Source organism: Ursus arctos, chromosome X, assembly GCF_023065955.2.
Source record: "Ursus arctos isolate Adak ecotype North America chromosome X, UrsArc2.0, whole genome shotgun sequence".
Classification (NCBI taxonomy): Eukaryota; Metazoa; Chordata; class Mammalia; order Carnivora; family Ursidae; genus Ursus; species Ursus arctos.
Genome location: NC_079873.1, coordinates 56,569,306 through 56,594,676, shown reverse-complemented (window position 1 = coordinate 56,594,676; position 25,371 = coordinate 56,569,306). Strand labels below are relative to the sequence as shown.

At 35.6% G+C, this 25,371-nt stretch overlaps 1 protein-coding gene across 1 annotated transcript in view; it reads left to right on the top strand.

The window, feature by feature from the left end:
• The window catches only part of TEX11 (testis expressed 11), a 285,798-nt gene that overhangs the window by 63,426 nt on the left and 197,001 nt on the right, over positions 1–25,371 (top strand). The window contains exon 9 of the mRNA XM_048213658.2: positions 15,582–15,667. Coding sequence (XP_048069615.1) covers positions 15,582–15,667 — 86 coding nt within the window. The remainder of the gene's footprint in view (positions 1–15,581; positions 15,668–25,371) is intronic.

The following is a 25,371-nucleotide window of genomic DNA, read 5'->3' as shown; positions in this document are numbered from 1 at the left end:
CACCTTAGAAATGCCCACCAAAGCTGGAATGTGGGGAGGCTTGTTTTAACCTCTCATGGATGTGTTAGAGATAGTATAGTCTTTTCCCATCTTGATGCGCACATAGAGTCATGAGGTCTCTTAAATGTTAGCTCTCAGGTGCATGCAAACCCTTTGAAGTGTATATAGACCTTTTGATTTCACTACAGTGCCCTCCCTCGTGTCCCTTTGCTCAATAAAATCTGTAGACTAAGGTCTAGACTCTGTGGAAAATAGATGCAGCTGCCCTGATCATTATCTGCCCAATCCTCCCTGTCAGTTACCCTAAATAAACCTGTAAACTGTATGAAGTTGCCTACTTCGTTTTTCAGTCTCAAAGTGGTTTCTCAGTTTGGAGGACAGTCCCTCCCCACCTTCTAACACCAATCCATGAACATGGAATGTCTTTCCATTTATTTAAGTCTTCTTTAACTTATTTCTGCAATGTTTTATAGTTTTCAGTGTACAGTTCTATACCTCTTTGGTTAAATTTATTCCTAATATTTTATTCTTTCTGATGATATTGTAAATGGAATTATTTTCTTATTTTCCTTAATTGATTGTTCATTTCTAGTGTATAGAAATACAGCTGATTTTTGTGTGTTGATTTTGTAACCTTCAAATTTGCTGAATTCACTTATTACCTATAAAAGGGCTTTTTTTTAAAAGATTCTTTAGTATGTTCTACTTATAAGATCATGTCACCTGTGAATAGAGATAGTTTTACTTCTTCATTTCTAATCTGGATGCTTTCTTTTTTTTCCTTTTTTAATTGCTCTAACAAGAACTTCCAATACTGTTTTGAATAGGAGTGATGAAAGCTGGCATCCTTGTCTTGTTCTTGATATTGGAGGAAAAGCTTTTGGTCTTTGATGTATGATGTTAGTATGATGTTAGCTGTGGGTTTTTCATGATACAGCTTTTATCATGTTGAGGAAGCTCCTTTCTATTCCTTGTTTGAGTGTTTTCATTGTGAGAGGTTGTGGAATTTGTAAACTACTTTTTTTAAATCAGTTGAAATTTTCATGTGTTTTTCTATAATTTTTGATATATTGTTATTTTCTTTTTTGAGAGAAGACTGCGTACATCACGCACCTTTACTGCTTAATACTGCAGTGTGTATTTCTTTTTTTTTAAAGTAAACTCTATCCCCAACATGGGGCTCAAACTCATGGCCCTGAGATCAAGAGTCACATGTTTTACCAGCTGAGCCAGCCAGGCGACCCCAGTATATATTGCTTAAGAATAGAATATTCTCTCCTTTATAAACACAGAACAATGATCGAATTCAATAAATGTAACATTAATAAGTACTTTAATCTATAACCCATATTCTAATTTTGTTAATTGTCCAAATAGTGTACTTTATAGCATTTGTTCTCCCCACCCCCTACCAGTCCAGGATCCAGTTCAGGATTATGCTTGCATTTAATTGTCCCATCTCTTTAGTATCTTTTAATCTGCTTTCATGTTTCATGAAATTGGCATTTCCAAAACAGCTTTATTGAGATATAGTAAATCATATACATTTAAATTTTATGGTTTGATGAGTTTTGGCGTATGTATACACACATGAAACCACCATCACAATCCATAACCCCCAAAAGTTTTCTTTTGTCTCCTGTTCCTCCTCCCCTGCTCCTATCTTTTTACCCAGGCAACCACTGATCGGTTTTCTGTCTTTATAGATTAGCTTGCAGTCTTTTGTATTTTTATATAAATGGAATCATGATTTGCCTTCTTTTACTTAGTATAATGATTTTGAGATTCACCATGTGTTTGTTCATGTCAGTAGTTTTTGTTTGTTAATTTGTTTTGGTGGTGAAACAAGAAGGGAATTTATTTCAGTGAGGCCAACACTGGGAAGGGAGTGGACTAGTATGTGAAAGACTGTCTCCCTAGTAGTTTGTTTTTGATTGCAGAGTAAAATTCCATTATATGGATGGATCACAATTTGTTTATTCCCCTGTAGATGAGATATTCAGATTATTTCTAATTTTTTTTTTTTTAAAGATTTTATTTATTTATTCGACAGAGATAGAGACAGCCAGCGAGAGAGGGAACACAGCAGGGGGAGCAGGAGAGGAAGAAGCAGGCTCATAGTGGAAGAGCCTGATGTGGGGCTCGATCCCATAACGCCGGGATCACGCCCTGAGCCGAAGGCAGACGCTTAACCGCTGTGCCACCCAGGCGCCCCGAGATTATTTCTAATTTTTAGCTGCTTTTTAAAAATCTAATACAAGTGGAACTGCTTTAAACATTCATGTATAAATCTTTTTGTGGACATGTGTTTTTATTTCTCCTGGGTATTCTAGGAATGAAAAGGCTGGGTCATATACTAGCTGTATGTTAACATTTAAAAAAAATTTTATGTATGTATTTATGTAAATTTCAGGTGTACAGCTTTACACTTTAACATCTGTATATAGTACAAAGTGATCACCACAAGTCTAGTTATACCATCCATCGCCCTACAATTGATCTCCTTTGTCTTTCTCCATCTGACTTATTTCACTTAGTATAATACAACAGAATGGAGGAAAGAGAAAATAAAAACCAAAACGGGATTTCTGCACTGTCTAAGTAACTGAAACCAGAACTAGAGATACTTTCTCAGTGTGCACCACAGTACTTATGCTTAGTTTCTGGCTGCATTCATTTAGGCCATGATGTACCAGAGGAAAAGAATGGTAAACTCACAACCATCTTGGTGTTACTTTGAATTCTGGTATTCTTCCCCAATCTGCTTTCTGCTGTGTTCTTTTCAGAGACCTCAAATAGTTTCATGCAGTTGGTGCAGGTTTCATAGTTACATTAAGTGGGAGGGGAAGGGTGGCATGTACTTATCCATCTTATCCAGAGCTAAACTCAATTTATTTTGATGTTCACCTTTTCCCAGATTTTGCCATTAGGAGCCCCTATAAATTGACTTCCCTAATTGATTGCCATCACCTGTGAGTACTTCTTTCCTTTCTGTCCCTGTACAATGTTCCAGGCTCAGCCCATACTCTTCACTTAAGCCATGGAATCAGCTATTTCTCTCAGTTGCTTTGGTTCCTTTTGATGGAAAATGTTACTTAGAAGCCAAGATCTGGGCAGTAGGTGTGCTTATTGCTTTTGGGGTGTCACCGCTCTCAGACCCTCTCAGTGAATAGAATGTGTGTGTGTTTATTTATTCACACATTTGTTTATGTATAGATACGTATATATTTATATACAAGATATATATATATGTTACATATATGTACACACACATTTCTATCCACCTTTATCTGTAGCATCTCAATATAGCTGTTTGTCTATTTAATGTACTGAAAGCCATGAGACATTCAACTTCAATCTAATGCCAAAGTGTTCATCTTAATGTTCTCCCTTTCAATATTTCTAATTTTCTTCTCCAGTAATGAGAAACCTAGCTTCTAGTATCCTTAATGTATTTGCTTGTTTAATTAGTATCCCCTATATGTAACCAATTTTCCATCTCCTCTGCCACTCTCTCCACTGTGCGGATGCCCTCCTCTACCTCCTCATGCTCTAGCTCTTTATTCTGGGCCTCCATGCATGGATGCACACTCCCCTTAACCTGCCTCAACACCCTATGCCTGGCCATTACTCCATGTAGATGCTTTCTTACCCTGCTTAGGTTCTGAGTCTCCGTACTTGTCCCATGGGTGGATAAACAATACATTCTTATACTAGCTGATTGCATGGAATCTTATCAAGGAAGCCACTCAGTCCCAGAGTCTTTCTCCCTTCAGAAAATTATAGAACTATAAAAATAAATTCCTAAAATCCTGTAATTTGAGTGGCTATTGTTACAGAGAAGAGAACGCACACGAAAACTGGGTACCAGGAATAGCTGACTTGACATCGGGATGTCTCTAGCCCTTGGAAGAGGATTTTATGAAGCTCTAAAAAAAAAAAAAAACCAAAAAAACCTACTCTGAAGAAAGTTAAACTTAATTAGCTTCTATTTTAAAGTAAATGTATGCCACACAACAGTTCCAGGAGCTTGATGGAGGTGTTGTGAAATCAAGTAAAGAAATGGTTGGAAATAGCAGGTGTAGTCTCTAGTTTTTTTATAGGTACATAGTGAAAAATCAATTAATGGGAATAATTGGGACATAGTGGTATTTTGTTTAACTGAACTTTGTTTATTTAGTGAGAGTTAGAAAATTCTTCCAATTTGAGCATTTATTTAAAAAGTTTTTTTGCATATACTTACCTACCTTGGTACATAGAACATAGAGATTCTCTTTTTGATATTTGAGACTCTTATAATTACTCAAAACAAGGCTTGTGATCTATGTGTACAGCATTGTAGAAGGGGCTACTTACTGGTGTGCCTAGTGGTGAGATATTTACTGCTCTGAAACTCAGTGTCCACAACTATAAAATGAGTATATGACAACATGGTCTCAAATGTTCCTTCAGCATAAAAATTCCTAGTGCTTGATTTAGAGAAGCCCTGGGCAATAGCCCAGAGTGTGTGTATATGTATATTTTTTATAGCAAAACTTTCTTTTAGCAGATTGCTTACTTAATTCTTTTACATATTTCTCCCCAAAGTTTGAAACTTTAATTGGATTTTTATTTACATTAGTTGAATCATGTCTTCAGCTTGATTTTATCTTTTATTTCTGTTTTTAGATTGCTCTAGAATATATTTTTAGTATAGAATTTTTACTTCATTGTGAAACTTTTCATTTACACAAGAAATTTACACATTTCATTTAAAAAATGGCCAGTTGGTCTCTAAAATCCTTTGAAGTAATTAGTTCAAGATTCAGTTAGATTTCGTTGCTGCTCTGTTAGGGGCACAAAGTTTCTAAATGAAGTGTAGGCTGCCTAGACTTTTGCCATGATTTTATTTTCTTTTGTCTATTTAAAGTGAACCATTTTGTAGCCAAATATTTGAAACATATGATTTTACATATTTAAGAATTTGTACATATCTCTCTGTAGTAAAAATCTACTCTCATGGCACACAAATGAATTATGCCTCTAGAAGTAAAATTCAGTTTTCTGCCTGTTACAGGCTAGTTAGCATGTAATTGCTTTCTCTGACCCTTTCCACCCACTGCATTTTGTATCTGGGAGAGCATAAATCACGTAAGGGTATCAACTTTCATTCCAAACTCAAAATCATTTGAGCCTTAAAAATGACTCATTGGAATCTTTGTAATGGCTTGTTCCACTAATTTTAACTGAATTTTATACTTTTTAAATAAATACCTACAGCGTATGGAAAGCCCGGCTATAGTAAGGCTCTATATATATCCATTAGAAGACTAATCCTTTTAACATGCGTCAGTATTTACTTTTAGTTCCGTCTGTTATTGTTATTTTTTTTTAAGATTTATTTACTCATTTTAGAGAGAGGGAGAGAGAGTGAGAGAGCGCAGGGGAGAGGCAGAAAAGAATCTGAAGCAGATTCTGTTTAGCTCAGAGACCCGTGCATGCGGCTCGATCCCATGACCCTGAGACCACAACCAGAGCTGAAACCAAGAGTCGGATGCTCAACCGACTGCTCCACCCAGGCGCCCCAATCATGGTTATTTTTAAATGTGTATGGTTTACTTTTTATTCCAACTTTTTACATGTAATTTTTATTTTTTAGCACTGTATGTATGATCATGGTTTAAGGAGAAAAATAGTTCTGCAGTTCTCGTTATAAAATCATCAGTTCCCCCCCCCCCAAATAAAATCATCAGTCCCTCCCACCCCATTTTTTAATCTTGCAGAACTGCTACTTTCAGATATTTTAGTTGGTTCTTTTAGCAGATTTTACCTTCCTATCTCTGAGTAGTGTTCTTGGACTACTACTACTTCTTGATTTTTTTTTTTTTTACTACTTCTTGGTTTTTTCAGATTCAGGTATCATCTATTGACTTGCCACTTTAGAACATGAATTTAAATCTTTTTCAGCCTCCCCTTCCTCCACCACTTATATGCCTACTTCCACTTCACTCCATCATCTCTATATAGTTATACCATAATTTTGATTATATTAATATTCAGTGTTTACACTGCTATGTTCATGTAAATGCTATTTGTAGTTGAACCGTATAGGGTACTATGATTACTTTTTCTTTCCCGCACAACATTTTGTTTTCCCTGGAGTTAATAATTTGTATTGGTTTTCCTGATGAATTAGTATTATGTATACCTAATATTATCTCTTTCCTAATATTGTTTCCCCCCTAATTGTGTAAACTTTTCAATATGTTAAAATATTTTAGTTATTTTATCAGTTTCATTTGCTCAAGGAAATCTCTCCTGTAGTTTCTGATCTGCTCTAATCTGGACAGGTTGCTCTCCAGGCATGTTACACAGTTGTTGTTTGAGATATTCTTCCTCCATTGACTTGGGAATTGCCTTCAGCTCTCTCTTAGTTTGGATCCCTATTTCTTGATTTCTGTGTCCTTCTTTTTGTGGTTTTATGCCCTCATTTTTGTGGGGCATATCCTGCAGTATCTTCCTGAGAATAGTTGGTTGGGATATAAATTTATTTACTTAAAAATTTATTTATTTACTTATTTTAGAGAGAGAACAGGAGCATGAGTGGGAGGAGCAGAGGGAGAGGGAGAGAGAATCCCAAGGAGACTCTGTGCTGAGTGCTGAGCCTGATGTAGGGCTCAGTCTCAGGACCCTGAGATCATGACCTGAGCCAAAACCAAGAGTTGGATGCTTAACTGACTGTGCCACCCAGGAGCCCCTGGGATATAAATTTATTTAAAGACGTTGCATGTGTAAACATATTTTATTCTACCATCACACTTAATTTATAGTTTGACTAGATGTGGAATTATGGGTTAGAAATCATTTTAAAGATTCCATTACATTGTCTTCTAGTTTCTGATGTTACTATTAAGAAATATAATGGGGTTTTTTTTTTTTTAGTTTATCTCCAATACATTTATTTTTATTAAAGTAAAATTTCTGTGGCATAAAATTAACCATTTTAAAGTTTACAATTCAGTGTCAGTATATTCACAGCGCTGTACAACTATCACCTCTGTCTAGTTCCAAAACATTTTCATCATCCTCAAAGGAAACCCCACACCATTAAGTAACTCCTTATTCCCCCTTCTTCTGAGCCCCTTGGAAACCATTAATCTGTTTTCTGTCTCAATGAAGTTACCTATTGCAGTATTCCATGGTATGTGTATACCTCATTTTGTTTAACCATTCATCTGCTGATGGACATTTGGGTTATAGCCTCAGCTATTATGAATAATGATGCTATAAATATTCATGCATGTGTGATTTTTTTAAAACTTAAAAAAAATTATTGGGTGTTATTTCTTCTTTATTTTATTTTTTAAAATTTAAATTCATTTAGTTAACATATAATATATTATTGGTTTCAGAGGTAGAGGTCAGTGATTTATCAGTCTTATATAACACCCAATGCTCATTACATCACCTGCCCTCCTTAATGCCCATCACCCAGTTACCCCATCCCCCCGTCCAGCAACCCTCAGTTTGTTTCCTATGATTAAGAGTCTTATGGTTTGTTGATTTTTAAAACTTTTTAGAAAACTTTTTTTGTTGAAGTGAAATTCACATGGTATAAAATTAACCATTTTAAAGTGACCAAGTTCATTTAGTATATTCAAAATATTATGCAACCATCATTTCTATTTAGTTCCAAAACATTTTCATCACCCCAAAGTAAAACCCTGTAACCATTAAGCAATCACTCCCTACAGCCCCCTCTCCCTGGATACTGGCAGCACCAATATACTTTTCTGTATCTATGGATTTATACTTTTGTGGCTGAATAGAATTCCACTATATTCATATACCACAGTTTATCCATTCATTGGTGGATGGACCTTTAGGGTTGTTTCCACCTTTAGACTACTGTAAATAGTGTTGTTCTAAACATTTGAGTACAAGTATTTAAGTACCTGTTTTCAATTCTATTGGATATATGTCTAGGACTAGAATTGCTGGGTCATATGGTAATTCTATGTTCAACTTTTTAAAAAAGATTTAACATTTATTTTTAGAGAGAGAGAACACACACAAGGGGAGGGGCAGAGGGAGAGGGAGAGAGAGTCTTAAGAAGACTCCATACTGAGGTGGAGCCCGATGTGAGGCTTGATCTCATGATCCTGAGGTTACGACCTGAGCTGAAACCAAGAGTCAGATGCTTAATGGACTGTGCCACCCAGGCACCCCTCTATGTTCAACTTTTTTTTTAAAGATTTTATTTATTTATTTGCCAGAGAGAGAGTGAGCACAAGTAGGGGGAATGGCAGGCAGAGGGAGAAGCAGGCTTCCCACTGAGCAAGGAGCCCAATGCAGGACTTGATCCCAGGACCCTGGGATCATGACCTGAGCCAAAGGCAGACGCTTAACCAGCTGAACCACCCAGACATCCCTATGTTCAACTTTTTGATGAAGCGTTTGTTTTCCACATTGGCTGTACCATTTTATAGTCACATCAGCAATGTACAAGGGTTCCAGTTTTTTCACATCCTCACTAATGCTTGATAATTTCCAATTTTTTAAAAGTTTTAAAAAAGTTTTTATTTAAATTCTAGTTGGTTAACATATAGTGTAATATTGGTTTCAGGAGTAGAACTTAGTGGTTCATCATGTACATGTAACACCCAGTGCTCAGGGATGCCTGGGTGGCTCAGTAGGTTACCCATCTGCCTTCAGCTCAGGTCATGATCCCAGGGTCCTTGGATCGAGTCTGGCATCAGGCTCCCAGCAGGGAGCCTGCCGCTTCCCCTGCTTGTGCTCACTCTCTCTCTCTGACAAATAAGTAAATAAAATCTTTAAAAAAATAACACCCAGTGCTCATCATAACAAGTGCCCTCCTTAGTGCCCATCACCCGTTTAGCTCCTCACCCGCCCACTAGCATCCCTGTTTCTTCTCTGTAGTTAAGAGTCTCTTATGGTTTGGCTCCCTCTCTTTTTTTCCCCTTCCCCTTATGTTCATCTGTTTTGTTTCTTTTTTTAAAAAGATTAATTAATTACTTTTATTAATTTATTATTTCAGAGAGAGAGAGAGAGAGAGTGCAGTGGGGAGGCACAGAGGGAGAGGAAGAAAGTGAATATCAAGCACACTCCCCATTGAGCACAGAGCCCACATGGGGCTTGATCCCAGGACCCTGAGATCATGACCTAAGCTGAAATAAAGGGTTGGACACCTAACCGACTATACCACCCAGGCACCCCAAGTTGATAAGTTCTTTATAGATTTTGGATACTAATCCTTTTTTTTTAAGATTTTATTTATTTATTGGACAAAGAGAGACACAGTGAGAGAGGGAACACCAGCAGGGGGAGTGGGAGAGGGCGAAGCAGGCTTCCCGCTGAGCAGGGAGCCCGATGCAGGGCTCGATCCCGGGACCCTGGGATCATGACCTGAGCTGAAGGCAGATGCTTAACGACTGAGCCACTCAGGCGCCCCTGGATACTAATCCTTTATCAGATAGGTCATTTGCAAATATCTTTTCCCTTCTGTAGGTATCCTTCTAGTTTTGTTGATTGTTTCCTTTGCTGTGTAGAAGCTTTTTATCTTGATCAAGTCACAGTAGTTCATTTCGGCTTTTGTTTCTCTTGCCTCTGGAGACGTGTCTAGTAAGAAGTTGCTATGGCCAATGTCAAAGAGGTTGCTGCCTGTGTTCTCCTCTAGGATTTTGATGGTTTCCTGTCTCACGTTTAGGTCTTTCTTCCATTTTGAATTTATTTTTGTGTATGGTGTAAAAAGGTGGGCCAGTTTCATTGACATGTTGGTGTCCAGTGTTTGCAGCACCATTCATTGATGAGACTGTCTTTTTTCCATTGGATATTCTTTCCTGTTTTGTCAAAGATTAGTTGACCATATGGTTGTGGCTTCATTTCTGGGTTTTCTGTTCTGTTCCATTGATTTATGTGTCTGTTTTTGTGCCAGTACCATACTGTCTTGATGATCACAGCTTTATAATATAGCTTGATGTCTGGAATTTTGATGCCTCCAGCTTTGCTTTTCTTTTTCAGGATTGCTTTGGCTATTCAAGGATTTTTGTTGTTCCATACAAATTTGAGGATTGTTTGTTCTGTCTCTGTGAAAAATGCTGGTGGTATTTTGATAGGGATTGCATTAAATGTATAGATTACTTTAGGTAGTATAAACATTGTTAATGTTTGTTCTTCTGATTCATGAGCATGGAATTTTTTCCCATTTCTTTGTGTCCTCTTCAATTTCTGAAAGCAGGTTCTTGAACAGATAATTGCCACACCCATGTGTATTGCAGCATTATTCACAATAGCTAAGAGGTGGAACTCAAATGTCCATCAACAGATAAATGGATTTTTTAAAAGGTGGTATACATATACAATTGAATATTATTCAGCCTTAAAAAGAAAACATTTTGGGGGTGCCTGGGTGGCTCAGTCAGTTAAGCATCTGCCTTTGGCTCAGGTCATGATTCCGGGGTCCTGGGATCGAGCCCCGCATCTGGCTCCCTGCTCAGTGAGAGCCTGCTTCTCCCTCTCCCTCCCCACTTATGCTCTGTGTTGCTATCTCTGTCTCTCTCTCTCAAATAAACTTAAATAAATAAATAAATACAATCTTTATAAAAAAGAAAAGGAAACATTTTGTTAAATGCTGTAGCATGGATGATCCTTGAGGACACTATGCTAAGAGAAATAAGCCAGTCAATAAGAATCCAAATACTGTATGATTCCACTTATATGAGGTATCTAAAGTAGTCAAACTTATAGAAACAGAAAGTAGCATGGTACTTGACAGAGGTTGGGGGAAGGGTTGGAAATGGGGAACTGCTTAGTGGGTATAGTTTTCAATTTTGCAAGATGAAAAATCTGTAAATCTTTTGCACAATGATATGAATATAGTTAACACTATTGTACATTTAAAATGGTTAATATGGTAAATTTTGATATTTGCTTTTCACAGCAATTTTTTTCCCTGTCCTGTCATTTTATTGGGGTTTCAAGAGAGCAGGGTTTCATTGTGTGTACTTAATTTGATGTCTTAAATAGGATCTTGATGCTGGCTTTTTTTTTTTTTTTTTGGTTTGTTTTCTATTGTTTTTTTCTGTGTTTTGCTTCTCCGTTTTTACTTTTTTTCTACCTTCCTTTGATTTAGGTGAATCCTGTGGATTTTTAGAATTACATTTTGATTTATTTATATTTTAGAGTGCTGTTCTTATAAGGCCACCAGTCCTTTTAGGGTTCACCCCAATCCAACTTTACCTTATCTTGATTACATTGCAAAGACCCTGTTTCCAAGTAAGGTAATATTCACTGGTTCCAGGTAAACATGAATTTTGGGAGGACCTTATTAAACCTAATATAGTCTTCTTTTTTAAAGATTTGTTTGTTTACTTGAGAGAGACACAGAGAGAGCATGCACAAGTCGGGGGGGGTGGTAGGGACAGAGGGAGAGAATCTCAAGCCGACTCCTCCCCACTGAGGCTGATACAGGGCTTCATCTCTTGACCCTGAGATCATGACCTGTGCTGAAACCAAGAGTCTGATGCTTGACTGACTGAGTCACCCAGGCACCCCTAGTCTGTTTTTTTTTTCCTTAGGATTTTGTTTTTAAGTAATCTCTACACCCAGTGTGGGGCTCAAACTCACAACCCCGAGATCAAGAGTCTCATGCTTCACTGGCTGAACCAGCTAGGCACCCCTAAACCTAGTATACTATAGTCTTTTTTTAAAAAAAGACTTTATGTATTTATTTGATAGTGAGAGAGGGAACATAAGGTGGGGGAGTGGGGGAGGGAGAAGTAGGCTTCCTGCTGAGCAGGGAGCCTGATGTGGGGCTCAATCCCAGGACCCTGGGATCATGACCCAAGCCGAAGCCAAAGGCAGATGCTTAATAACTGAGCCACCCAGGTGCCCCAAAACCTAGTATAGTCTTGATAGGACAGGTCCTACTTTGTTCTTCTTTATCATTGTAGCTTTTCTGGGACTTTGCCCTTCCATATTCGTTTTAGAGATAGTTTAGTGAAAAGCTATTGGGATGTTGATAGCATTTGACTTCTAAATTAATTTGGAGAGCATCATTATCTATGTAATATTGAATCTTCCTATCCATGAATGTGATAAATCCCAATTTATATAATTTTCTTTAATGTGTTTCAACATAGTTTTGTAATTTTCTGTATAAAAACGTTTCATATTCAATTGCTGTCATAAGCGATCTTAAAGATTGTATTTTTAAATTGTCACTGATGTATAAGAATGCATGGCTTTTAAATGTTTATTTAATATGCAGCATCTTCTCTGAACTCTTACTAATTAAAAAATTTTTTTTCTGTAAAGTCTCTTGGATTGTTTGGATTTTTATGTTTTTACCATTTCTTTTGGCTCTGGCTCTGTTGTTATCTGTTTCACATTGTAAAATTACTAAAAGACAGAAACCTTTCTTTAATATGCTTTGGAGAGTAAATGGACATTGAGTAGTATATTGAAATATATGAAAGGAAAATCTTAGGTGGTGTTTAGGAAAAGAAAACTTTTGGTATCTTGCACAGCGTTCGTGCTGATAAAGGGAAAAACACATGTACAGAGAATGGAAAGGGCTCAATTAGAAGATCTAGGATATGTAAAAGAAGAGTAATCATGCCTTCTTCAGGATGGGGCTGCTACTAGTAAACAACCTTGAAGTCCTGAGTTAAAAGAGTTTGTATTTTATGTGGAAGGTGGTTGATAGAGGTGTATTGTTAGGACACTCATGGTTTTTATTTTAAAGGTCAATGAAATTATTTGGTGTGTTTCTGATGGGCTTAAGGTTTAGATAGGGGACCTGAAAATCTAAGGCAGGAAATCTTATAATGAGAGGAAATGATCGAATAAAGGCTAGAGAAGAGCTAACATAATGTTATTTACTTAAAAGGAATTAATGAGTTAAATAAATGAACTCTCTTTTTTTCTGAGATATCCTTTCTATATCCCAAAACTGGATTAGGAATTATTGTAAGGTGTTAACATGAAGGCAGAAGGTAATGCCTTGTTTGTTCCGAGGCAGAGAAATAAAGTCTTTGGAAAATTGTGTTTCAGGGCTCCAAGAGAAATAACTAATGACCTGTTGATTATTATTGAGATACCCGAGAATTAAAGAAAGCTGAGTCAGGGAGGAATTGGAAGGTAAATTTCTTAAAGCCATTAAGGAAGAAAGCCAGGCAATTATCATTCAATTCTTGCTACACTGTTAAAATTGAACAAAATGTAAAAATACATGCTCTATAGATGTGTAAAAGACAACAAAAGCAAAAAGAAAAATAATTCAGAACTTGGGAGTGGAAAAATAATAGAAGGTTTGTTTTTTCTGAGTTTTAAACTCCTAATATACAAAGGCAGAGAAGATGACCTTATCTAGTTAATTAAAAAAAAACAAAACAAGGCCTCCGATTGAACGGAGAAGTTAGTGATGAAAGTCATTTTTAGCAGCAATATCTGAGTTTTAAAACTCATCCATATAATTTCATGTTGGCATTGTAAAGTGAGTATTCAGTTGGAGCTGTCTTTCTGGGCTGGTAGATTTAGCAGTGGATGGAGGTTCTAGAGATCCCGTGGGTTCTGGAGCTTCCATAAGCCCCTTTCTGTATGACCAGTCTAACAACAGACTTACAGATCTACCTTCTTTATATTGTTTTTTGCCATTGTGTATTGCTTGCAAAATGAGAGGTTAGCATTCGATGGAATGCTGGGAAGACATTTTTATTTTTTATTTTTGTTTTTGTTAAGATTTTATTTATTTGAGATCAAGAGAAAGAGAGAGAGAGAGAGAGAGAGAGAGAGAGGTGGAGGGAGAGGGAGAGATTGAGAGAGCCCAAGGAGGGGGGAAGGGCAGAGGGAGAGGGAGAAGCAGGCTCTCCACTGAGCAGGGAGCCCGATGCAGGGCTCAATCCCATTACAGCCCCCCCACCCCAGGGATCATGACCTGAGCTGAGGGCAGACGCTTAAATCACCTGAACCACCCAGGTGCCCTGGGAAGATATTTTTAAAGATATATTTTTATGAATCTTAGCACTTCATACCCTGTTAGAAATGTGTCATGAGGGCAAGGATTTTTCTCTGTTTTGTCACTGATTTATCTGTAATGACTGAAATAGTGCCTGGTAGGTAGGAGATGCTTAGTAAATATTTACTACTGAATGTATAAATGATTGCGTGCATGGAGAAGTATTGGTAGTTAAAAGATTTTTTTTTGTCATTACATTGAAAATATGCTGTGGGTCTCTTCGAAGATATTTTAGTATTTTATAGCTTTGCTGTTGTAAGTTTGTTATTATTTTGTATTCTTTTTTTCCCCTAGGTAGTAGCCTTTAATGTAAGTACACTTGAAGGTTTTGCGAGGGCAAGGACAAATCCTGGGGAAACTGAATAAAGACTTAATACACTTAGATGTTCGGCAAAAGTTTTATTTTCCATTTTCTTCTTGCAAGTTAGTTACAGGCCTCTCTGCAGCAAGTGGATGTGAGCTGCATTATTCCAATATAGCTGTATAATTGGTGTGGCCCTGTGTGAACCTATGGGATCTGGGGCATGTAATGAGTTAAGCTTTTTCTGCTGAAATGTCAAGAATGCATTTAAATACTTCTGGATTCTTGCCAGATCCACATTACCAAGGCTATTCTTTATTTTACATTCAAATATACAGTAGGTCTGAAGTGCTCAGGCATGCATATTGAATTTCTTTCTGAATGTACTGTAATTCAAAAGGAAACTTTTTTTGAAGGAAGACAGGTCTTTACACATTACTTATGCATAACTTGCCTCAGATCTTGGATTCTTAATTGAAGATCTGCTTCTGTAGTCTTACTCAGGTAAAACTTATAAAGGACTCCATTATATGGGTATAATCAGATTCTGGATAGAGGGCGTCTGTAAATACTGAAGGGATATTTGGATAAGTTATTAGAACTTTAAAAATTTTCTCTTAAGCCATTTCCCAGTATTTTGACAGATGAAAATTATGTCAGATACGGCATTGATGCAGGGACTGAGATGCTGATAATCCATAAAAAGTATTTTCCTATGGCACCATTCACATACTTGTTCCTACTTTTATCTCAGTGGTAATTTATGTAAAGAAAATTTTTGTTGTTAAAGAGGGTTCATTAAACTATTTCTAAATAAATCCTATGACTAGACAGTGTGTTGGACACGTTTCAGAACTTGAGAAATTTTTAAAGTTGTCTTGATTTTGAAAAAAAAAATCCCCTTTTATGGTGATGTTTTTTCTTTGACTATACTCACTGATCTAACGTGCCTCTTGCTGGAACCGGCAGCCTACAAAGGAGGTTGTCCTTTTGCTGGCAATGGTTAGGTTTCCCATATCCTGTTACAAAGAACCTTTCAAATTCTAACAGTAATGTATTACTTTTCCATATATAACTGTTACCCCAAACTGAATATTTTGTAGCTCCTCTTTAGATAATTTGGGAAGTTTTAATAAGGAATAGTGGGTTATTTTGATGTACAGAATACTTTAAGTATGTCTTAAAGACTCTTGAGCTGTTACAGATTTCTTAATGTTAAAAAGATCATGAATCTGACTTTTTTTTTTTTTTTTACTATTGCAGACTGGGTATCTTCACATTCTCTGTTACAACTTCGGAGTAGAAACCCACAAGCAGAATAAATATGAAGAAAGTTCTTTCTGGCTTAGGTAATAAACAAAATTAATGAATGTGAACTTAAGGATATCATCATACAGTTCAGTAAATACTTACTATGTGGTACTCTGTCAGTTTAAACATTCTCTGACTTCAAAAGCCAACATGCTAAATTTATTTATTCCTTTAACATGTGTTGTTTATTCTTACATGTTGCCAGTTGATAGGAAAATGTAGTCTATTCTTAATGTAACATAAGAGTATGTTCTTCTTTCATTCCTCCTTCATACTCCATCAAGAATATTAATTTTTCTTTTGCTTTGTTAAATATTGCTGTCTGCCAACCCCAGAGTATATGGGTGGATGGGTGAAGAGTAGGATCAGGATCAGCTAAAATTGTTATTACTAAATGAATTCCGCTATTTTAATATCAATAAGTGTACATTTAGCACTTACTGTATGATCAGTATTATACTAATATTTGTATTGTTGTGTTGAATCTGGAAATAACAAGGGAATAATGTAAAAATGTAGCAACTATATGCAAGAACCCTGTCTTTCACTGAACACTTACGCACAGCGCAGGTTCTGACACATAGTAGATATTCAATAATTGCTAGTTAAATGAATTTATGTGAAAAATGTATTTTTTCTGGAGATGTCACATAAGGTACTTTGAACATCAGGGGATTATGGAGTAAAATATATCAAATCATTTCACTAAATGTTTCTCCATTCTGAGTATAGGGTTAGTTCTGGTTATTTGAAGATACTGTCAGGGTTAGTTTAACTATTGTGAAAATTAATTTGCCATTAATAAATAAATGCAAATATGGTCTTAGAGATTATAGCAATCACAGTTACATATATATCTCTGACAAAGTATTTATGCAAATAACTTTTTTATGTAAAAGACTTTTTAAAAAAGATTTTATTTATTTATTTGTTGGAGAGAGAGCACAAGCGTGGGGAGTGGCAGAGGGAGAAGCAGGCTCCGCACTGAACAAGGGGCCTGATGTGGGACTCAGTCCCGGGACCCTGGGATCATGACCTGAGCTGAAGGCAGACGCTTAACCGACTGAGCCATCTGGCATCCCTGTAAAAGACTTTTTAGAGCCTAAAGATTGATCAGACTCTATAGAGAACTATGCCTAGCAGAATAGGCTCATACAGTTAAGAGTTATACTTGACTCAATTTAGAATGTTCACACAAGTGGAATATACCTGAAGTTATTATAAAATTGCATTTTAATAAATTGAATTATTTCAAATATAACCAAAGGAGCTGAGTAGTTTAGCACAGGTTTTACAACAGGTTTCGTTTAAATGAACCTTTTTATAAAGTGAATGATAAGTGAGTTTTGTTACAGGATTTGACAGTATTGGGGGGGGTACAAAGTTTATGGCATCAACCTATCAAAAAACTAGTATGCCAAGAAGACAGGGATGAGAGGGACAAAAAAATTTTTTTTTAAATAGTAAAAAATACCCTCCAAAACATGCTGGTGCCATGGATGGCTTCTGGAAGCTTAAAACTGTGGAGGTGAGCTTGAAGTTTATGCCAAGAATGAGGGAGAATGTTCTCTAGGAAATGATCATAAGAATAGGCTGAGGCTTAAAGTGGCATATGTAGGCCATTTTCACATATGCCGTGGGTTGTTGACCTCTTCTCTGTCATTGTCATTTTTAGAAAACCTTACAGAAGGAAAATTTGATGGTGACAGGATGAATGACATACATATCATCAGCTAGCTGTATCAGATTTTTACTGTATATTTAGTGGCGATATTTTTAGGAATATCATTTGACCCACAGTCAGATTTTCATCAAAATCTTTATTATAAATTTATAGAGCACAATTATATTTTGAGTCTTTTGTGTTCTTGTCATTAGAATGAGATTGGGGAAACCAGGAAGAACTTAAATTCTAGCCCTAGTTATTATATATGATTTTAATCTCTGCCTGATTATATTTTCTACCTCTTTTGGGGGTATAAAAATACCTTGGTGAAGTATTTTCAAATGCCCTGAAAAATTACATTTTAGTTTGTTTTAAAAGAGGTAAAAATAATTATCAATGTTATTAACAATTGGAATTTTAGCACAATGGATAGTTTTTCTAGTATTAGATCAACTCAGTCAAAATTTGAGTCACCTATGACATCAGTGTGAAATTGGCAATATTGTGCTACCTACTTTTTAGAATTATTGTACAGCTTAAATATGTTGATGCATGTGTTGTAGACTGGTCAATAAATGGTAGCTGTTGCTGCTATCTCTAGGTGATATGTTTGCTCTTTTCTGTAAATGAACACTAATGTGGCAAGTCCACTAGTTTATTTTAAAATTTATCACAGTGAAATCAAATGTGGATTTCTTGTTGACTTCTCAGGTAACAATATTATAACGACAAACATCCACATTTTCTGTCATATAGTGCTGATCTTTGGAACAAGTTTGCTTTGTTCTGTAATTATCCATGTGTTCAGAAGACTACTGGGAGCAGTTGGTGATACAGTAGGAATAAATAGCTGCTAATTAAACACCCTTCTCTGTAAATTTTACACCAGAAGGAGGCAATGGAGAGTGAGTGTACTTTCTATAGGCTTAAATCTTTTGAAAACAGTGAATTTCTTAAGGTAGAGGTTATATACAGTTTGAAAGTACCCATTCAGTCTAAAAGTAGGAACTCCAGTTTTACACAAATGGTAACATATCAAAATTGCTATAGTATGTTAGAATTTTGTTGAACTAGAAGCCTGGAACATAAAAGGGTGGTGGTGGGTATTGTTTATAAAGCTCTTTTCTGTCCCTCAGTTCTTGTTAACAGAGCTCACTCAGTACAGGAACTTTCTCAGTTTTTGTCTCCCCCTGCCTTTTCTTTTGCTAAGAAAAGTTCATGAACAGCTGCTGTTCTTGCTTTTTTCTACCATACTCTTTTGATCACGTCCCCTTATTAGAGATGCCATGGATTAAGAGAAGGCTGCTGTAATTATGAATGAAATTGGGAATCCTTTAGTTTCCTTTACTGTAGGCATCAGGGTACCTGCCTCAATGTATTCCATGACAGATTTAGTTGGGACTCTGTTAAATATAAAATTTCAGACCTTTGAAATCAGAATGCTAGTTTTGGAAAAAAAATATGAGGTTTTTTATTTAATAAAACACATTTTGGGGGACACCGGGCTGGCTCAGTTGGAAGAGCATGTGACTCTTGATCTCAGGTCATGGGTTCAACCCCTACGTTGGGTGTACAGATTACTAAAAAAGAAATAAACTTAAAAAAAAGATCCACTTTTTTTTTCTCTGCTGCTCCTTCCCCTTTTGTTATTCTTGCTATATTGAGCTCCTCCATCTGCTCCTAGCAGAAAACAAGCATAAGTGGATGGGAAGAGATTATTGGTATAGAACTTTCTTTCTTCCACAATGTAGGGGATTTCAGGTGGCATTTAAATTTAGTCTTTATCTTTTAAAGTCCTAATAACTTGGACATATATTATGCTGAATTTGGCTTTTTATAAAAGGTATACAGAAATTGTACTGTGACTAATTAGTATTCTAAAAGAAGCACTGTAAACCAAACAAATACAAGTTAAGTCTAACTCAAAAGGCTTTGGGGTTACATTGATTTACTGCAAAGATTTTGCAGATTTTTTTTCTCCCTGGAAAGAAAATGCCTTAATCACAAAACCTTCGTCATATTCTTAATCACGGATGATTTTTCTTTTGTTTCTAGTAGTTCTAATTCATTCAGCTGTGTTACTTGGAGCTACTGATTAGTACACACTTGGGAGGCTTACTTTTTTTCCTTTTGCTGTAAGAAGACCAATTTTGTAATTGTGGCAAATTAAATTTAGGGGAGAACAGTTCAAACTAAAGGGATATAGTAAAAACGGATACAGTAAAAATGTTTAAAATTTCTTTGCTGATAAAAGAAGTTATATGTGCTAATTGTAAAAATTTAAATGTTACAAAAATATATAATGTGGTAAGTAAAAGTCCTTTGTGGTCCCACATTCATAAATGCTCATTATTAACATTTTACATTATGTTCTTTTTAATTTTTTTCATGAACAGTTTTTAAAAGGTCTTTTAATATGTTAAATGACAAGGAAGACATGAGATTCATTGAAATGCATTTGGAGGATTTAAGGAATTGAGGAGTTTTTTCAAAATGGGCTGTAAATAAGAAAAATAAATGAAATGACACCAAGCCAAAGACTATACATAGGACAATTCCTAATTGGTGATCTCTTGTTAGAGACAGTGAGATAAATTGGGAAAACAACAGAAGACATTTGAATTGGACAGAATCATGGAGAATTGGATAAAACCCTGAAGGTGTTCTATAAAAAATAATCTAATTGATCTTAATCAATGAAATACAAACAACCCTACTTCTTTGACCTACAAGTCAGAGACTGCTTATAGATTCCTGAAGAGTCCTTTGTAGGTTAAATTGAGAATATTTTTCAACTCCTTGTGTGAGAGCTCTGTGCTGCCTTTTCCCCTTCAGAATCCAAAGAAAGCATGATTTCTTCAGCATCCTTCTGAGACCATGATTACAGTTTGTATTTTCTTTAAAAAACTTTACAACCTAAACTTAGTGTTGCTAGATTTTTTGGATGTGAGTAAATAATTGGGTAGATAGTATGTTAGAGTAGGAGTAATTTTTGAGCTCCTCTTCTAACACTACTTTTAATTTCTCTAAAGTTAATCTAAAACCTGTCTCAGTTGATAGCTAATGTGAGTTAGGAATAGTTTTTACCCTGCACATAAGTATCCTCAAGTGAAGTGTGTCTCTTTCCTGCTTCTATAAAACTTCTTGTGTCTCTCATTGAATCAAAAGAGGAGAATTCAGTAAAAATTATAGTACTGTTTTCTAAATTCATAGCACTTAGAGTTAGTGAACCAGATTATTTAATTTCCATGTTGGGTTTAAAAATAGCTATTATGTTTACAGTAGGGACAGTATTTATGAGGTATTTTTATTTATCAATGCCTAGCCTTTACTGTGGTTATATAGGAATATATATCACCAGAGGTCTTTTTTTTTTTTTTTTTAGAACTTTCTACTTTTTTAAGTAATCCCCACACACAGGTGGGGCTCAAACATACAACCCTGAGATCAGGAGTTGCATACTCTACTGACTGAGCCAGCCAGGCGCCCCACCAGAGGTCTTCTAATAAGGAAGTAACAAAGGAAATATAAATGTGTTTTATGCGCAAATATTAATGATTCACTATATGAGCCCAGGGGAAGTTTGTATCAGTTTGAATGCTACTTAATGCTCATCCCTTTATTTTCCTTTGTTCTCAGCCCAAGACCTTGAGAATTTGACAATATTATTTATAGTCAGGCAATGTGATCTAAGGAATGATCACAGAGGTAGCAGTAGAAAATCTGTTACTAATCAATTGTGTGACCTTGGGTTACTCACCTAATAGTGTGCTGCAATGTCTGTCTGAAAAATGGGTACAATATTATCTGTGTCACAGTTTGTAATAAATTGACATAAGTAAAATAATAGGACTTTGAAAAGCTAAGGGTATTTTATAATCATAGACTATGATAAATTATTAACTAAAAATCATATGCAAGACCTATTTTAATGGTAAATGGAATGTATTAGCACCATCTTGTGGAAATATAATGAATTGTATAACAGCAATTTTAGCAAGAAGATAATTTACTAAAGCTAACACTTAGAGCTGTAAGATTCTTTACAGATCTAGTTCAGTAATTTAGGAACTGTGTTCTGTGGTAATTTCTGGTTCTGTCAGAACAGCTTTTCAGAATCTCCATTAAGAGAAAAAGGAGACACAGCCACAATTCTCTAACAAAGCCATCATGATTCAGAGAAGTAAGGCATTAATTTTGTTAAGTAGTATGTCCATGCAAGATTTTGTTTGAAAAAAATGATTCATTTGCTTACAGTTTGACAATGACTGGTATAGATCAATTTCATCTTGTATAGATAGGAAAATGTACATTTAGAGAGATTTATACAACAGCACCTACTTGGGACACTGGATCTTCAGTCTTTTAGGAATAGTTTCTCTCCAAAGGTCAGTAATGACGTTCCCTCTTTGATTCCTGATTTTGACTAATATGAGTCTTCTCTCTTCTTTTCTTGGTCAGTCTAGCTAAAGCTTCGTCAGTCTGTGGCTCTTTTCAAAGCATCAACTTTTGGTTTTATTGGTTTCTTAGTTGTTTTACAGGTATTTCATTTATTTCCCCCTGTAATCTTTATGACTTTTCCTGTCCATGCTTGCTTTAGATTTAGTTTCCTCTTTCTTTTCCATTTTCCTAACATGGAAGGTTGAGATCTTACTTCTCTTTTAGTATTGTTATAGGTATAAAATTTCCTTAACCATTGTTTTCCATTCCATAAATTTTGGTATGTTGTATTTTCCTGTTCACTCAGCTCAAGGTATTTTCTAATTTCTCTTTTGATTTATTCTTTGACTCATTGGTTATTTAGGAATGTGTTGTTTAATTTCCACGTAACTTCTTGATTTCTGATGTAATTTTACGTAGGTGGAGAACATACTTTCTATGACTTCAATTCTGTTCAATTTACTGAGGCTTTTTAATAGGTTCTGTTCTGAAGAATGTTCTATGTGCACTTGAGAAGAGGGTGTAGTCTGCTGTTATTGGGTGGAGTATGATATAGATGTCTGTTAGGTTAGTAGGTATACAGTGTTGTTCAAGTCTTCTGTATCCTTTTTGATGCTCTGCCTAGTTGTCCTGTCTGTTATTGAAAGCGGGGTATTGAAATCTCAGCTGTCATTGTTGAATCATGTATCTTTTCATTCAATTTTGTCGACTTTTGTTTATGTATTTTGGGGGCTCTGTTGTTAGGTTTATATATGTTTTTGTTATAGCTTACTAATGGATTAGCTCTTTTATCATTTTAAAATATCCCTCTTTATCTCTAGTAACATTTTTTGTCTTAAAGTCTCTTTTGTCTGATATTAGTGTAGCCACTGTAGTGTTCTTATGGTTGCTGTTTACATGGTATGTCTTTTTCCATCCTTTACTTTCAACTTCTTTGTATGTTTGAATTTAAAGTGTCTTTTTTGTCAGGGCACCTGGGTGGCACAGTTGGTTAAGCGTCCGACTCTTGCTGTCAGCTCAGGTCATGATTTCAGGGTTGTGAGATTGCACCCTGCCTCGGGCTCCATGCTCAGTGCGGAGCCTGCAAAGTTTCTTTCTCCCTCCCCCTCTGCCCCCCACCCTCGTGTGTGTGCTCTTTCTCTCTCTCAAGTAAATAAATATTTAAAAAAATAAAGTGTGTTTCGTGTCAACAGCATATAGTGGGATCTTTTTTTAAAAATCCAGCCTGAAAATCTCTGCCATTTGATTTTATTGTTTAATCCATTCAGCCTTTTAATGTTGATATTATTGGATTTATATCTGACATTTTGCTTTTTATTTTCTACATGTCTCATGACTACCTATTCTCTCTTTACCCCTTTACTCCTTTCTTTTATCTTAGGTGACTATCTTTTGAAAATTAATTTATTTTTTGCTGTGGTAATGAATATATACAACATAAAATTTGCTATTTTAATTATTTTAAGTGTATGATTCAGGGGGATTAATTACATTTCCAGTGTTGTTCAACTGTCATTACAATCCACTTCAAAAACTTTTTTCATCACCTCAGATAGAAATTCTGTAACTTTTGAACACTAACTCCCCATTTCTCCTTCCGCCCTTCCCCAGTCCCTGATAATCTCTAATCTACTTAATATCTCTATGAATTTGCCTATCTTAGATATATCATGTAAGTGGAATAATATAATATTTGTCCTTTTCTGTCTGGCTTATTTCGCTTAGCAGAATATTTTCAAGGATTATCCATCTTGTGGCATGTATGAGAACTTCATTGTTTGTTTGTTTGTTTTACCAGTAATTTATTTTATTGTGGTAAAATATACATAACAAAGTTTACTACCATTTTAACCATTTTTAAGTAAACAATTCAGTGGCATTAAGTATACTCACAATGCTGCATAACCATTACCACTGTTTCTAGAATATTTTCATCCTAAACAAATTCTGTACCCATTAAACAGTAACTGCCCCCTCCTCTCACCCCTGGTAACCAGTATTCTACTTTCTATCTCTGTGACTCTGCATTTTCTAGGTTCCTCATATGAGTAAAGTTATACAATATTTGTCCTTTCGTGTTTGGCTTATTAGCATAAAGTTTTCAAGGTTCATCCATGTTGTAGCATGTATCAGTATTTCATTCTTTTTATGGATGAATCATATTCTGTTTTATGGATTTTAACACATTTTGTTTATCCATTCAGCACGTGATGACCACTTGGCGTTGTTTCCATCTTTTTTGTTATTATGAATAATGCTACTATTAACATTGGTGTATAAGTATCTGCTTAAGTCCCTGCTTTCACTTCTTTTATATATATACCTAGGAGTGAATTGCTGGGTATTATAAATGGATATCTTATAGTATGCCATTTAAATTGTTTAACAGTTCTTTTTTATTTTTTATTTTTTATTTATTTTTTATTTTTTAATGGTTTTTTATTATATTATGTTAGTCACCATACAGTACATCCCCGGTTTCCAATGTAAGGCTCGATGATTCATTAGTTGCGTATAACACCCAGTGCACCATGCAATACGTGCCCTCCTTACTACCCATCACCGGTCTATCCCATTCCCCCACCCCCCTCCCCTCTGAGGCCTTCAGTTTGTTTCTCATAGTCCATAGTCTCTCATGCTTCATTCCCCCTTCTGATTACCCCCCCTTTCTTTATCCCTTTCATCCCCTACTGATCATCCTAGCTCTTATGTTCCATAGATGAGAGAAATCATATGATAGTTGTCTTTCTCTGCTTGACTTATTTCACTTAGCATTATCTCCTCCAGTGCCGTCCATGTTGCAGCAATAAATTGTTTAACAGTTTTTAAAATTATATGTTCTTTGAGTTATTTTCCTTATGGTTGTTCTAGGGCTTACAGTATACATCTTAATTTATTAGAAATTACTTCAGATTTATATTAACTTTCTACAGAAAGAAGTTTTACTTTTTTTTTTTAAGATTTTATTTATTTATTTGACAGAGAGACAGCCAGTGAGAGAGGGAACACAGGCAGAGGGAGTGAGAAAGGAAGAAGCAGGCTCCCAGTGGAGGAGCCTGATGTGGGGCTCGATCCCAGGACCCTGGGATCACGCCCTGAGCCCAAGGCAGATGCTTAACGACTGAGCCACCCAGGTGCCCCGAAAGAAGTTTTACTTCTATATAACTATTCTCTTTTCTCTTTTTTTGCTATTATAATTATACAAGTTATGTCTAGATATGTTTAAAAACTCAACAATACATGGCTATAATTATTGCTTTATATATTCTTATGTATTTTAAAGAAGACTAGAGAAAAAAGGAGAGCATAAATATTTTTATAGAAACTTTTTATGTATTAGCCCTCTCATCAGTTTTGGTTGTCTTCATTTATTCCTATAGATTTAAGTTGCCATTTGGTGTTATTTCCTTACTCTAATTATAACTTTATTCCCACCCAGTTCTTTGTGTTGTCATAGTAAAAATATATTACATATACAGTGCCCCAACAATAAAATTTTATATTTATATAGTTGCTTTTTATTTTATTTTATTTTATTTATTTTTTTAAAGATTTTATTTATTTATGTGACAGAGAGACAGCCAGCAAGAGAGGGAACACAGCAGGGGAGAGGGAGAGGAAGAAGCAGGCTCCCAG